This window comes from Sinocyclocheilus anshuiensis, unplaced genomic scaffold (assembly GCF_001515605.1).
Source record: "Sinocyclocheilus anshuiensis isolate Anshui unplaced genomic scaffold, SAMN03320099.WGS_v1.1 scaffold1049, whole genome shotgun sequence".
Lineage (NCBI taxonomy): Eukaryota > Metazoa > Chordata > Actinopteri > Cypriniformes > Cyprinidae > Sinocyclocheilus > Sinocyclocheilus anshuiensis.
Genome location: NW_015557197.1, coordinates 13,858 through 28,206, shown reverse-complemented (window position 1 = coordinate 28,206; position 14,349 = coordinate 13,858). Strand labels below are relative to the sequence as shown.

At 36.1% G+C, this 14,349-nt stretch overlaps 1 protein-coding gene across 1 annotated transcript; it reads left to right on the top strand.

Annotated features, from left to right (window-relative positions):
* The first annotated feature begins 6,303 nt into the window (after positions 1-6,303).
* opn8b (opsin 8, group member b) lies at positions 6,304-14,081 on the top strand. Its single transcript, XM_016474248.1, has 4 exons — positions 6,304-6,373; positions 9,882-10,175; positions 11,980-12,305; positions 13,692-14,081. The coding sequence occupies exons 1-4, from the start codon at positions 6,304-6,306 to the stop codon at positions 14,076-14,078; spliced, it is 1,077 nt and encodes a 358-aa protein (XP_016329734.1). The 3' UTR covers positions 14,079-14,081.
* The last annotated feature ends 268 nt before the right edge of the window (positions 14,082-14,349 follow it).

The window sequence follows — 14,349 nt, the reverse complement described above, 5'->3', positions numbered from 1 at the left end:
TAGTTCACCCAAAAATGAAAATTACCCCATGATTTACTCACCTTCAAGCCATCCTAGGTGTATATGACATTCTTCTTTCAGACGTATACAATCGGAGTTATATTAAAAAACATCCTGGCTCTTTCAAGATTTATAATGGGAGTGGATTGTAGCCCAAAATTTGAAGTCCAAAAAATTTAACCAATCCATTATAAAAGAAGTCCACACGGCTCCGGGGAGTTAATAAAGGCATTCTGAAGCAACGCGATGCGTTTGTGCAGTGGCGGTTCGTGGGTTTTAAAATAGAGGAGGCAGTGAAATTACAAACAAAAAATACACATTCTGAGACATGAACTGAAATGAATTGTGAATTTTATTAACATTAAATTGTCCTCATCCCATTTTCACCACAAAATGATGTGGAAGCTGTGCCTCCCCTGACGAGCCGCCACAGTGTTTGTGTAAGAAAATTATCCATATTTACAACTTTATAAACCTTATTTAACCTTTATAAACTGTCATACACGCATTCACGAGAGAGTGGCGTCAAAAAAAGATTAAGATTTAAGTTGTAAATATGGATATTTTTCTTACACAAACGCATCACGTCGCTTGAGAATGCCTTTATTAACTCCCCGGAGCCCGTGTGGACTTCTTTTATAATGAATTGTTTCAATTTTTTGGACTTCAAATTTTGGGCTACCATCCACTCCCATCATAAAGCTTGGAAGAGCCAGGATGTTTTTTAATATAAGTCCGATTGTATTCGTCTCAAAGAAGAAAGTCATATATATCTAGGATGGCTTGAGGGTAAGTAAAACATGGGGTAATTTTCAATTTTGGGTTAACTAACCCTTTAAAATCATTTTTCACACTGACTGTTTCTTGTATTTTCCTCCTGCGTTCTTTATTCTGCAATAATTGTTGTGAATCTTTATTTAATAGTACTACTTATGCACATGTAATGCATTCAAAGCTGTAATAACCAGTGAAAGGGGCTGATCATCAGATGAGGTACAGAGATTGAAAGAAGGATCCTGTTAATGGCTGTTAATGCATGACTCCTTCAAGACAAACACCCCATTGAGACTTTGATCAAAAAGTCACGCTCACTATGTCAAGCTATAGGGCACAGATGCTAAACTTGTTGTTAGACAGAATTCTTCAAAAACTAATAAAGCCGCATTAGGTGTTCCTTCAACTACAGTATGATCACTTACAGGCTTGGAAACATTTAGTAATTTAATTATTTGTGCTACTTTGCAATTGCCTTTTATGTACATGTATGTAATTTTTTTAGTACATTTAGTAATTTAATTATTTGTGCTACTTTGCAATTGCCACACAGTCACAAATATTAAAAATAAAATCACATTTAAAAAAGATTAAATTAAAAAAAAAAACTTTTGGTCGTTGGCTCTTCCCCAACCATAACTTTTTAAAACATCACTGCAGAGTAACTCTCTGTGGGATTTCTGAGTTGTATTCTTATTGAATTAGGGAGCAGATCAAAGTGAAGAGGGCTGACCAGGACACATAGGACACACATCTCAGCAGCTTTCCATTCCCATCCTTACTTTACTATCCTCAGAGAAGCACAAATGGACACTCTGAGAAGTGCACTCTGGATGCAGGTTAATGTCTAGACATATAATTTTGCTCAGTTTCCTCAAAGTGTAAAGTGTCTCTGATGGCATGGCATGTCAAAGCAATAATTGGCTTGAAGGGCTACGTTTCTTCGCTAAGGAACAAACTGTGACGTCATCAGCAGGCAGAAAGAAATCAGTTTGTTCATGTGAACAAGTGTGTCATTTCTCTGAAACTATAGCGTCACCAATCAGAATTACAGGAATAATTGTTTCTAAAAGCCTCAACCCATCAGCCATTGGTTGAGCCATTTATCCTGAGTGCAACCATTACAGCACATGCTCCCATCCACATTGTATGCATACAGTGATAAATACAGCATAGCCAATTTGCATCGGCAATAATGCTAGTAACATTCATCTGAGCCCCGTGAAACTTTCAGACCTTTAAATCACTTTCTTGGAGGGAAGGGTGACAGATCCATGATCTAATAGGATTTCCCAGAGAGCTTCATCACAAGGAAAGACACTAGCCATTGAGTGCTTCAGTGGTTTACTCCTGATCTGATTACTCAAACCACAGTTGGAACCAAACTAACACATTAAAGGGTTAGTTCACCCAACAAATGAAAATTCTGTCAATAATTACTCACCCTCATGTCGTTTGAAACCCGTAAGACCTTCCTTCATCTTCAGAACACAAATTAAGATATTTTTTATAAAATCCAGCAGCTTTCTAAACCTGCATAGACAGTAAGGGTCCTACCATGATCAAGGTCCAGAAACGTAGTAAGGACATCATCAAAATGGTCCATGTGACATCAGTGGTTTAACTGTACTTTTATGAAGCAACGAGAATACTTTTTGTGCGCAAAGAAAACAAAAATAACAACTTTATTCAGCGATTTCTTCTCTTTCTGGACAGTCCTCCGCCATTATCGACACATGCGACACAATATCGACACGTGGTGCTGCTGACGTAGAACACACATGCACTGCACCTTGTTCACAAGAAGAGGAAAGCAATGCGCATGCGTCAATAATGGCGGAGGACTGTCCCGGAAGAGAAGAAATCGTTGAATAAAGTCATTATTTTTGTTTTCTTTGCACACAAAAAGTATTTTCGTAGCCTCATAAAATTATGCTTGATCCACTGAAATCACATGGACCATTTTAATGATATCCTTACTACGTTTCTGTGCCTTGATCGTGGTAGGACCCTTGCTGTCTATGGAGGGAATTTGTGTTCCAAAGATGAACGAAGGTCTTAAGGGTTTGGATCGACATGAGGGTGGATTATCCATGGATGAACTATCCCTTTAAGTGATTTGTCAAATATAGTCTAGGGTGGTCATTTCTATAACAACAACAACTAATTAAATGAAGCCTGGATCAAATTTGAATTGATGACATCTGCCCCCTTATAGGGATAGTTCACCCAAAAACGAAAATTCTGTCTCAAGATGTTCCAAACCTTGAGCACAAAAGAAGATATTTTGAAGATTGTTGGTAACCAAACAGTTACCGGTGCAATTATACGAAGCTACGAGAATACTTTTTGTGTGCAAAAGAAAAAAAAATAACGACTTTATTCAACAATTAGTCTCCTCTGCATCACCCTGTAGAGCCATTTTGGAGAATATCGGCTGGACGTAAACAACATATGCTGTTCTGTGTCAGCTGCGTCACGCCGGATCTGTTTCCTATGTTGTTTTGATTTGATCTGAACGAAAACAGCGTATCCATGTGACGCAGCTGACACAGAACCGCATACGCTGTTTACGTCCAGCGGATATTCTCCAAAATGGTGCTACAGGGTGACGCCGAGGAGATGAATTGTTGAATAAAGTCGTTATTTTTTTCTTTTGCGCACAAAAAGTATTCTCGTAGCTTCGTAAAATTACGGTTGAACCCCTGATGTCACATGGATTATTTTACAGATCTCCTTGCTACGTTTCTGGACTTGGGAACATTTCAGTTGTGTTGCTGTCTATGCAGGGTCAGACAGCTCTCAGATTCCATCAAAAATATCTTACTTTGTGTTCCGAAGATGAAGGAATGTTTTACGGGTTTGAAACGACATGAGGGTGAGCAATTAATGACAGAATTTTCATTTTTGGGTGAACTAACCCTTTAACTTCCATAATATTTTCCCATACTATATTCCTAACTATTCCTTTAAATTGAATTCCAGGGGCTTTTTTATAGACCTTATGCGTCATAGAAACAAATGCGCAGCCATCTTTAGATTTTTGTCTCTGAACTCCTGTTTTTGCGTGGCTACAGCTATATCACTGTTAAAGAGTAATTAACAGGTGAAGTGGATTTACTTACTGAGATAACCAAAGATATAATGAGCAATTGTAATGTTCAAAGCAGATGTCATAACAAATGTCAGTAGATTGTATTCTTACGACTTTGCCTTCACCCTGAAGAAATACAAACAGAGGACAGAAAACAACAAGCGCAGCGCTAAAAAGGTGCGAAGCTACATAAGCTCTATAGGGGTGACGTTTCTAGCCTTTTTTAATGCATGCACCCCCATTCATGTAAATTCTTAAATGTTTTCATTTAATGCATTTATAATAATAAGATACTATAAAACTGACTAAAATGACATATGCAGCATATGTCCAAGCCTATTTTCAACTATATTTTTTTTTATTTTAAAAAGTTTTCCAAATTACCACACATAAACAGATATATTGCATACTTGCATAACCAGATGTAAGATGCTAAATCCAGTTAATTAGTAAGCTACTGTTTCCACTAATGAATTCAGAGATAAGAGTTATGAATAATTCAAAGTTATTGATCAAAGGTAAATGAGTCATGCATATGTGTTATTAGGAAGGAAAAACTAAAATAATAATATGCAAAGGAGGTTTTTAGATGTCCTTTGAGGAGGTAGTGTCCACAGCAATAGGACTGCATAAGTGAAGACACAGAAAGGTCGAAATGCATCAACGCATACAACTGGTAGCCTACAGAAATGAGAAGTGTAATTGAAGAAAAAGTTCACCCCAAAATTTAAAATTTGCAGAAATTTCCTCACCCTTAGGCCATCCAAGATGTAAAAGAGTTTGTTTCTTCATCTGACCAGATTTGGAGAAATTTAGCTCCCCAATGGATCCTCTACAGTGAATGGGTGCCGTCAGAATGAAAGGCCAAACTGACAAAAACATCACAATAATCCACAAGTAATCCACACTACTCCAGTCGATCAATTAACATCTTGTGAAAAGCTGCATATTTGTAAGAAGCCAGTTTATCATAAAGATGTTTTTCAAACCATTGCTTCCAGTTAAAATACAAGTCCATAATCCATAATGTTGCATAATATTGCTGTTGTGTTTGTAATAAACAAATCCATCATCAGAAATCAGTTTCATTCAGATAGCACCCATTCACTGCAGAGGATCCACTGGTGAGCAAGTGTAATGTTGTAGATGTAATGTTACATTTCTTCAAATCTGTTCTGAACATACAAACTCATCTACATCTTGGATGGCCTGAGGGTGAATATTTTTTCAGAAAATTTTTATTTTTGAGCGAAGTATTCCGTTAACCACCACAGTACACCCACCAGGTCTCTGCTACAAGAGCCAGCTAAAGAAATAAATTGCAGATGAAAAACATAGCTTTAATTGTGAACGGTGCTCAAAAATTTCCTCAAAGCATTGTGCTGTTATTGCATAATTTGTGTCATTCCTGCTGTGCACACAAACCAAATGTGCTGAAACTCTCAGATATCTCAATCTCAGAATAACATATAATTGCCTTGGTGCCCTATACTTTAAAATGGCTCCAGATTTGATTAGTCATTTTTTACTTTAGGATGAAATCCCAGTTTGTTTAATTACATTTTTTTTTTAAATCTTTAAAAAAATTGTGACATCTGAAGCTTGCTAATTTTATTTGATTTAATTGCCTAAATGCAAAGAAGAATCAGCTGCTTATTTCTTTCTGTGTTTTCTGTTTCTGTAATCAAGTGTGTTTTGTGAGGATGCATGATTGCAATTTATGGCTATTGTACAGTGACAGTAATGCACTTGTATGAGATATGATTTTGATTCTCCAAAACAAACAGAATAACAGTAGTTATAGACCTCTCTCTCTCTCTCTCTCTCTCTAAATGTATATATATATTATTGTTTTATTTTAATTAAAATAAAACATTGTAAATAAACCACAGCAATATTTTACAGTTGCACTCAAAAAATATTAACACAAATGAACCATTTGATTTGATCTTTTTCTTTAATTTAATAAAATTTCTAATCTATCTAAAAAAAAATCTATCTATCTATCTATCTATCTATCTATCTATCCTAACGCAGGACTTAAGTGTGGTCCTTCTCCTTTTGAGGACTTTAATGAAGACCCTTGTAGAGATGTAGTATCAGACGCTGGATTGAGGGCGTTCAGTGCGCCCCAGTAACCTCTCATGACGATTTCTTCTGTTATTGAGCAAAAACAGCGGCATCGCTTCATTTTCTCGGTATGTTGTTGAGGTGGGGGTTTCATTTAATCGCGTTCTTGATCTCTGTTGGACATCAGATGTTTCTGACACCGGACAGCAGTGCGGATCGTCTAGCTATAGCTTCTTGTTCCAGTGGAATTTCGCAGCGCATATATTTCCTGTAACTTTCTCCAAATCGCACCGATCCATGTCGAGCGCGTTTCTTTCTGGCAATTAACATCTCGTCCCGCTGAAGAACACATCTCACTTGTTCACATGGATATTTATTCCTCTAAACTATCACCTGCTGTGGATTATGGAGTTGGTGCGTTCCTGCTGCTCATTGGTAAGATTGCGTTACTGGATCTCCAACTTTTTTGGTTACCGTTTCTGGCGCGTAATAGTGAGTCTGTGTCCAAACGGATTAATTAAACTTCTTACCTAATGACTCAAAAGGGGTAGTTATTCTGAAAACGCAGTGTTTGGTACTTTTTATTTAGGAGAAACCGGGGCTATTAATTTACACCAATAAAACAATTTTTGTGGGTTAAATCAGGTAGAAATAGTTATTTAAGGTAATAATAGCAGGTTGCCACTTTTTACAGTGTAAACCTCCAAAATCATCCTTTTTGGGTATGCATGTAAACAAACAAACCAACAAAAAAACAACAATCACGTGATATTTTTGTATGTGAAATTTACTTGCAACAATAGATTGGAGTAAAAAAGTTTGCATTCTCTCATTCTCTCCCATCCTTTGTTGATAAGAACAAGAAGTCTATTTGTTTTCCTCCAATAATTGATAGAAATCAATGATTTGTTTCATTCACTATTTTTAATATTTATATAGACAGAGTCAAGTTGTCTTACTGTTTATATCTTAATGTCAGTTTCCATTGTGACAACATGCTCACTATATATGGTGTGTTCAATTAGCTTTCTTTTTTCTGGGTAATAATGGTTGGTCACTGGCTTTTTGTTAGTGCTAAGATATTAAAATATGTTTCTATGACTTCTTTCATTCTCTCCCATCCTTTGTCACTCATTTAGTATTTATATAGAGAATTCAAAAGTTGTGTCATGGATTTCGAGATACAGTAATATAAGTATATGTAATCGTACAGAGACCAGGCTTATTGAACTGATCAGTAGGTTTAACTGTGAACAATGCAGTTGTGTCAGAGGCAAGTGAAAATGATGTTTGTCTGAGGACAGAGTAATCATCCATGTCATTACTCCAAGGATGAAGAGACTGATGGGTCTCTATCATCTTTGCAAAACCAGTCTTGACTTTCTCTTCTCAAAGATGAAGCATAACGTCCGAGACCTCCAGGTCACCAGAGCAGACTGTATATATCAAGTCTTTTTTCAGTATTCTATGCAGAGTCCAATTTTCTATTAGAAAATCGTGTTGTAAATGGACATATACGCAGAAATCTGGAGCAGATCTGTTTTCTGCTGCAGGGAGATCCTATAGACTCACATGTAATGCTTTCAAATGTATGATTACAGATGGCTTGTATTAGATGTAATCCACATATCCATCAGTCAACGATGAAGAATAAAGGATTTCACTGGCACAGCACAGATCAATCCTGACAATGCTAGGAACATTCAGGCACGTTAGCTCATACAGTATGTGGGGTTAGAACTGAAACCAACCTAAAACTTGCTTAGGACTTATTGGAAATTTCTCACGAGTTTGTACAGGATGTGGGTTTTACATTTAAATTAGAACATCAGTCAGTACTGTATGATGCGGTAATAGATTTTTATTTATTATTTTTATTTAAATAAGCATAAAAATACTACTATGATTGACAAATAGTTAATCTTTTTAAATGTAGTCAGAAATGAAAATTAGATTTTTATCACATTACAGTAATAAGAATCAGTGAGGATGCAATGCAAAAAAAATAAATCTAAAATATTTTTTTACAATTATTTAAGATTAAAATTCCATTAGGCTATGTGAAACATGTTCCGTGGTTATGTGACATTCACCCCATTAGACCTTCATTGATTGTTGTGTAAAACATGTTCTAAGTTGTCCTTATAGCTTCAACTGTAGTGTGACGCTAGTAACTCCAAGGTCATGGGTTCAATTCCTGAATGCATGAAGTGATTAATATATGCATACTGTATGTCTTGAATGCAATATAATTGCTTTTAGATAAAACGCCTGCCAAATTCATACAGTAAATGTAAGTCCACAGTTATTATATACTGCTAAAAGCCAGTTTGGTTATGAATGGACCAGTGTAAACTGGTGATAAAGCATCTCGACAGCTCTGTGTAACTACACATGGCTGAAGGGCAAAACAAGAAGGTTATAGAGGAGGCAAGATGACACAGGTTACTGAGATAAAAGTGAGGCTGAGACACAAAGTAAGGACACAAGAGACTGTTTGACGATGGGGTTACATAAGATTACAGGAGGAATTTGTCTTTGGGATTTGATCCGAACATTTGCTCCGAACAAAACACTATATAATAAGATCTGTAGGTTAAAAGGAGACTAGCAATGCCAGGAATGTGGGATATAGACTGATAAAATTAACCTTGAATGCAATGCATTTCACTTTGGATAAAAGTGTCGGCCAAATGCATAAGATAAATGCAGTGCACAATATGCATTAATATAAAACAATTAAAAATCCAAATAAAATTAATATATAGATATAATACAGCATCTTGCATTTTCTCAGCAAATATGGAAGAATGTGTAAGTGATAGAGATGGATATAGTCAGCCAGTCATTATCACAAAATCAAAACACAGTATGTCATATATTTTCTGTCAAAATAAATAAATGGAAATTAAATTTTAATGTAATACATGGATTAAATCTAAATTATTTTAATGTGTGAGAATAAAGCGATTATAATACATGACAAGACAAGCTGGCAGAGGCGGACAGTAGTGAAGTATTTTTACGCCGCTGTAAAAGTACTTTTCAAGTGTCTGTACTTTATCAGAGTGTTTTTCTTTAGAAAACTTTACTTCACAACATTCCAAAGCATAATATTGTACTTTTTACTGCACTACGTTTCATATTAAATATCATTTAATACTTAATTACATTAGAAATCTATTACTTTCGTTCTTTTACTCAAGTAAACGTAATTAAAAGATTTACTTGAGTACAAGAAAGTACTAAATTTTTAATGATCGTAAGTATTAAAGGTAAAACAAACAACAACTTTTATTTATGAAATGTAGTGCAGTAAAAAGTAAGACATTATGCTTTGGAATGTAGTGAAGTAAAGTTTTCCAAAGAAAAACACTCTGATAAACTACAGATACGTTTTAAATTTACTTGAGTAAAGTAAAAGTACTTCACAACTGTCCGCCTCTGCAAGCTGGAATGCTTGACAAAATATTTGAGCATATAGTGCAGCAGCTGACCAATCAGAATCGAGAATTACCGATATAATTAGTGTTATACAAAGCGGGATGGTTAATAGCTACAATGTGCACATGCATTATCTTTCAAAAGTGTAGGGTCAGTAATAAGCATTTTTTTTATTACCACCTTCCACTTGTAGTACATTTACCTGTACTAGTGTATGAAAGAAGGGTTTAAGTGTACTACAAGTGGTAACTAAATACATTTTTAAAATACAGAGATAGTATGTTAAAAGCACATTTTAGTTCATATTCATGTTGTCTCAAAATAGCACAGTTGAGTACACTTGGATGATCTTATGTTTTTCTTAAGAGGTACTAGAGAATAATTTTTACTATATAAATAAGTAAAAAATTAGTGCGTGAAAATAGAGCTCTTTAAGTACATTACGGAATTGCGTTTTTCATCTGGGTATGTATTTCTTCTTTTTGTCTTTCACATGCAGCAATTCTTTCCATTGTGGGGAATTTGATGGTTCTTGTGATGGCATACAAGCGGTCAAACCACATGAAGCCCCCTGAGTATTTGAGTGTAAATCTTGCTGTGACAGATCTGGGAGCAGCCGTCACCATGTACCCACTGGCTGTAGCCTCAGCTTGGAACCACCATTGGATAGGAGGAGACGTCACCTGTGTGTACTACGGCCTGATGGGATTTTTCTTTGGAGCAGCTAGCATGATGACCCTGACAATTATGGCTATTGTTCGATTCATTGTGTCTTTATCGCTCCAGTCACCCAGTGAGTTCACCTGGGCTCTATCTATGGACCTATTTTTATTCAGACTCCTGCCTAGATTTCTAATGATTGGTACAACCTCAGAGCTACTGAGAGTTCAATTATCTTTTCTTACCATGTCAAAGTTCTGTTGAGAATGACAATGGTGAACATTTCAGAGGTACAGACGTTTGTCTGATGCATGTTATCAGCTACAAAAATAAAAAACTAACCTAAAAACCTTAAAACAACTGTAAAAAGGATGATTTTAACAGCTTTGCACCTCAAATAATACACAATTTTAACTGAAAAATTAAGTCAGGTGCTTTTATAAAACGATGAGCTTCACATTTCTGCTCTAATCGTAATCAGTTTTGTGGTAATCAATATTATGCCACAAATGCTGTTGATTGAGCTAAACTTGTACTAAACACAGAATATTCATTTGACCATACTTTTTAAATGGAATTGGTATCGCTGAGACCCCAAACAGAACATTATCAATTTATTAAATGTATGTAATACAGCCAATCATTTCTGATTAATTCCACTATAACATAACAAAGCAAGGTTTCGGTAATGGTTTGACAGAGGGAGTGATCTGGTTTCAGCTCTGTAAGAGGTCATGTTCTCACTGAGAGCTGCTAGGGAGCTCTGTTACAGCAGATAGCTGTCATTTACACACAAACTCAACATGACAGTTCAGTAAAGCTAACTTAATAGAGTTTTTTGGATGTCTCATGCTGGGAGACAAACACTGAATTATTGAAATGAAACTTGGCATGGGAATAACTGCTGTGGAGAGAAACAAATAGATTTCTTGTTTGTTCTTATTGCTAGACAAATGCTAATAAAGAGCTGGAAGAGATACCAACCCAGAATAACTCATTAAGTAGGCCCGTTAAATTAAACAACCACCCAGAAAACCCTAGAAAACATCCAGCAACCCACTGCCAATCACATGGAATGCCCTAACAACAATCTAGCATTGCCTAACAACCAACCGGAACACTTCACAGTCGCATCACAGTGGCTAATTTTGCATGAGCAAGCACTACTCATGTTTTCATAAAATGAAACAATCTATTATTCATGTTTGCATTTAGTGCCAGATGTCAGATTCGCTTATTTGTGCATCTGTAATCTGGAAAAGCACACATTCCCCAGTTTTCTGGGAAAAGCACACCTACAATGTGCTACAAAGGAAGTTTTAGGGTTTTGAAATTACTCCACTACAAAGATAAATATCTCTACAATAAAATTATCTAAAGTATCTATCAATAGAAATAAAAAAATAAATAAACAAAATAAAATAACAAGGAAAGACAAATATTCTGTTCTTTTAAAATAAAATAATTCGTTGTGGATCATCTGACCAAATGTGATCAAATCAAAAATATACGCTTGAGCATTAAAGTTATTGTTAAAACATGAAATGAAATGAAACCGTTATTAAGTTATTTCTGCTTTAACTTTATTTTATACTTTTGTAAGTATTCATGTTTCGGACTTTCAAGCCACAGTCAGCCCACATGGTTCCATTCATTTGCTCCATTTTTGGAAACAAGCACAAAAGTATGGCACTTCATAAGCAAATTGCACATTTTGACAGCCACTAGCAGCAGGCAGTCACGATACATAAAGCAGCTCATAAATAAGATAGGAGGTGAAAATTGTCATACAAAACTAGACTATGTTAACTTATTCGTAAAGGAAGACAAAAAAATGCTAAATATAAAATAAAAATAAAATAGCAACATATAAAAACTGCTTATGCATTCAGATCCCCTTTATTTCAACTTTAACTGTCTGTTTATTTTTTCCATAGAAGAGAAAATCAGCAAAAGGAACGCAAAGATCCTTGTGGCGACCACATGGCTGTACGCGCTGCTCTGGGCTATTTTTCCTTTGATTGGCTGGGGAAAATATGGCCCGGAGCCCTTTGGCCTGTCCTGTACTCTGGCCTGGAGAGACATGAAGGAACAGAGCCAGTCTTTTGTCATCACCATCTTCTTCATGAACCTCATCCTCCCAGCCATCATCATCATCTCGTGCTACTCTGCTATTGCTCTGAAACTATACATTACCTACAAGACTATGGATGACAGCAACCACATCCCCAACATGATAAAGATGCAGCGGCGGCTCATGGTGGTGAGTCTGTTTGAGTTAATGTTCGCACCAGCTACACTGCTATTATGAAATAAGATCTGTACATTATGTGCTTACCTGAACGTGATCTGAAACTCAAGAGCATCAGAGGCTTTCTAGCTGACGGCTTTATCCTCAATAACTCATACAAGACGTGTACAAAACAGCAAGACAGATGCAGATGCAATTATCCGAGTTACTAGTTATGTTTAGGTCACAGTGGCCAGGCATCAATTTGACACTTATTTAAATATTAAAAAACATATTTACATATGAAATATTTAATCTTGATGTTTAAAACCTTGATGTTTTGTGGAACACACAAGATGTTTCGCACAAGATGTTTTCCAGGGTTTAGTGCATGCATTCAAACTTACTGCCTTAAACAAAATGCTGCTTAAATCATTTCAGTTATTTAAATTATGCAAATTACGCAAAACATCAGAACACTGAAAAAACAATTTGCAAATAAAGAAGAGCAGAATCCGAATCAAGAGAATCCAACTCTCACTTCCAGGGAATCTGGCACAAATAAAGAAGCAAAAATGGAAGTTGAGGGAGTTTTGGGAAGAAATGGTCAATCACCTGAGCAAATTATTTAGTCACATGATTTGCTGAGACACTGTTTTAATGCACACGTGTGAATTTACGTGTGTTTCCAATGCTAGTTGCCAAAGCAGCGTTTCTCATTTTCATTTAAAGTTGATGTACTAAAATAACTAAAACTGAAAAAAAAACAAAAAAAAACAGATATATTCAACAAACTAAAAAACACACAAAATTATATATATATATATATATATATATATATATAGAAGCTTCACATTATCTGAAGGTTAAAGACAGCGATGCATTCAGCATTCATATTTTGCATTGTCAATGTATTCACAAAGAGACTGCATGACACAAAATAGGCCACATTGTTTTTGATGGTCATTATGTTTTTCTCTAACTTGCTTCCTAATCTTAATGTCTAACAAACCTGCACTGTAAAAAATTATCATATATGTAATGGTGAAAGATATGGTAAAATCCTGTTAATTGGTGTACAGTAAGTTCCCTTACTCTATGATCTAATGGGGTATTTCATGTAATTTTACAGTAAAATATTGTTAGGCCAACATTTGTTTCTTCATGGGAACAGATTTGGAGAAATTACTTCACTTGCTCACCAATGGATCCTATGCAGTGAATGGGTGCCGTCAGAATAAGAGTCCAAACAGCTGATAAAAACAACACATTAATCTACAAGTAATCCACATGCCTCCAGTCCATCAACTAACATGAAGCAAAAAGCTGCGTATTTCTAGTTTTACATATGTATAGAACATACACCAAACATCATCTGCCCCCAAAACAGATCTGAACGTGTTATTCTTTGTTTTACAGATCGCTGTGTTGATCAGCATTGGGTTTGTCGGCTGCTGGGCGCCTTACGGCATCGTCAGCCTGTGGTCCTTCTATCGGCCCGGTGACTCGATCCCTCCTGAGGTCAGCATGTTACCTTGTCTGTTCGCCAAGTCATCCACTGTATACAACCCGCTCATCTACTATATCTTCAGCAAGACCTTTAAACAAGAAGTCAACCAGTTGGGCCACCTCTGCGGGAGATCCAACATCTGCTGTACATCTGATGCCAAAAACGGCCCGGAGAATGCCATCTACCTAGTGTGTGATGCAAACAAGTCCAAAGCTGGAGCAGAGGAACAATCAATAGAGAAGAGCAGGGAGAATGAGACTCAACTGATCAGTAGGACCTGTGATTTGCACTCTTAAGAGTAAATCGGTACAGAACACTGATAGTGGAAACTTTTGAGCTATTTTTGCCCGGTTGAAGGCACATGGAGTGGTCCATGGACTCTTGAATGAACCTTTCATCCCACAAGCTTCAATGCCACTCCATATCATCACATTGTATGGCATAGTGCATTGCTGTGTAACATTATCAGTGAGGTGTTTAGGTGTTATCTTTCATTATAAAAAAGGGCATTTCGCTGACACATTCAGTGCACTGTTTCAGCATTCTAATACACTCAAATACATGATC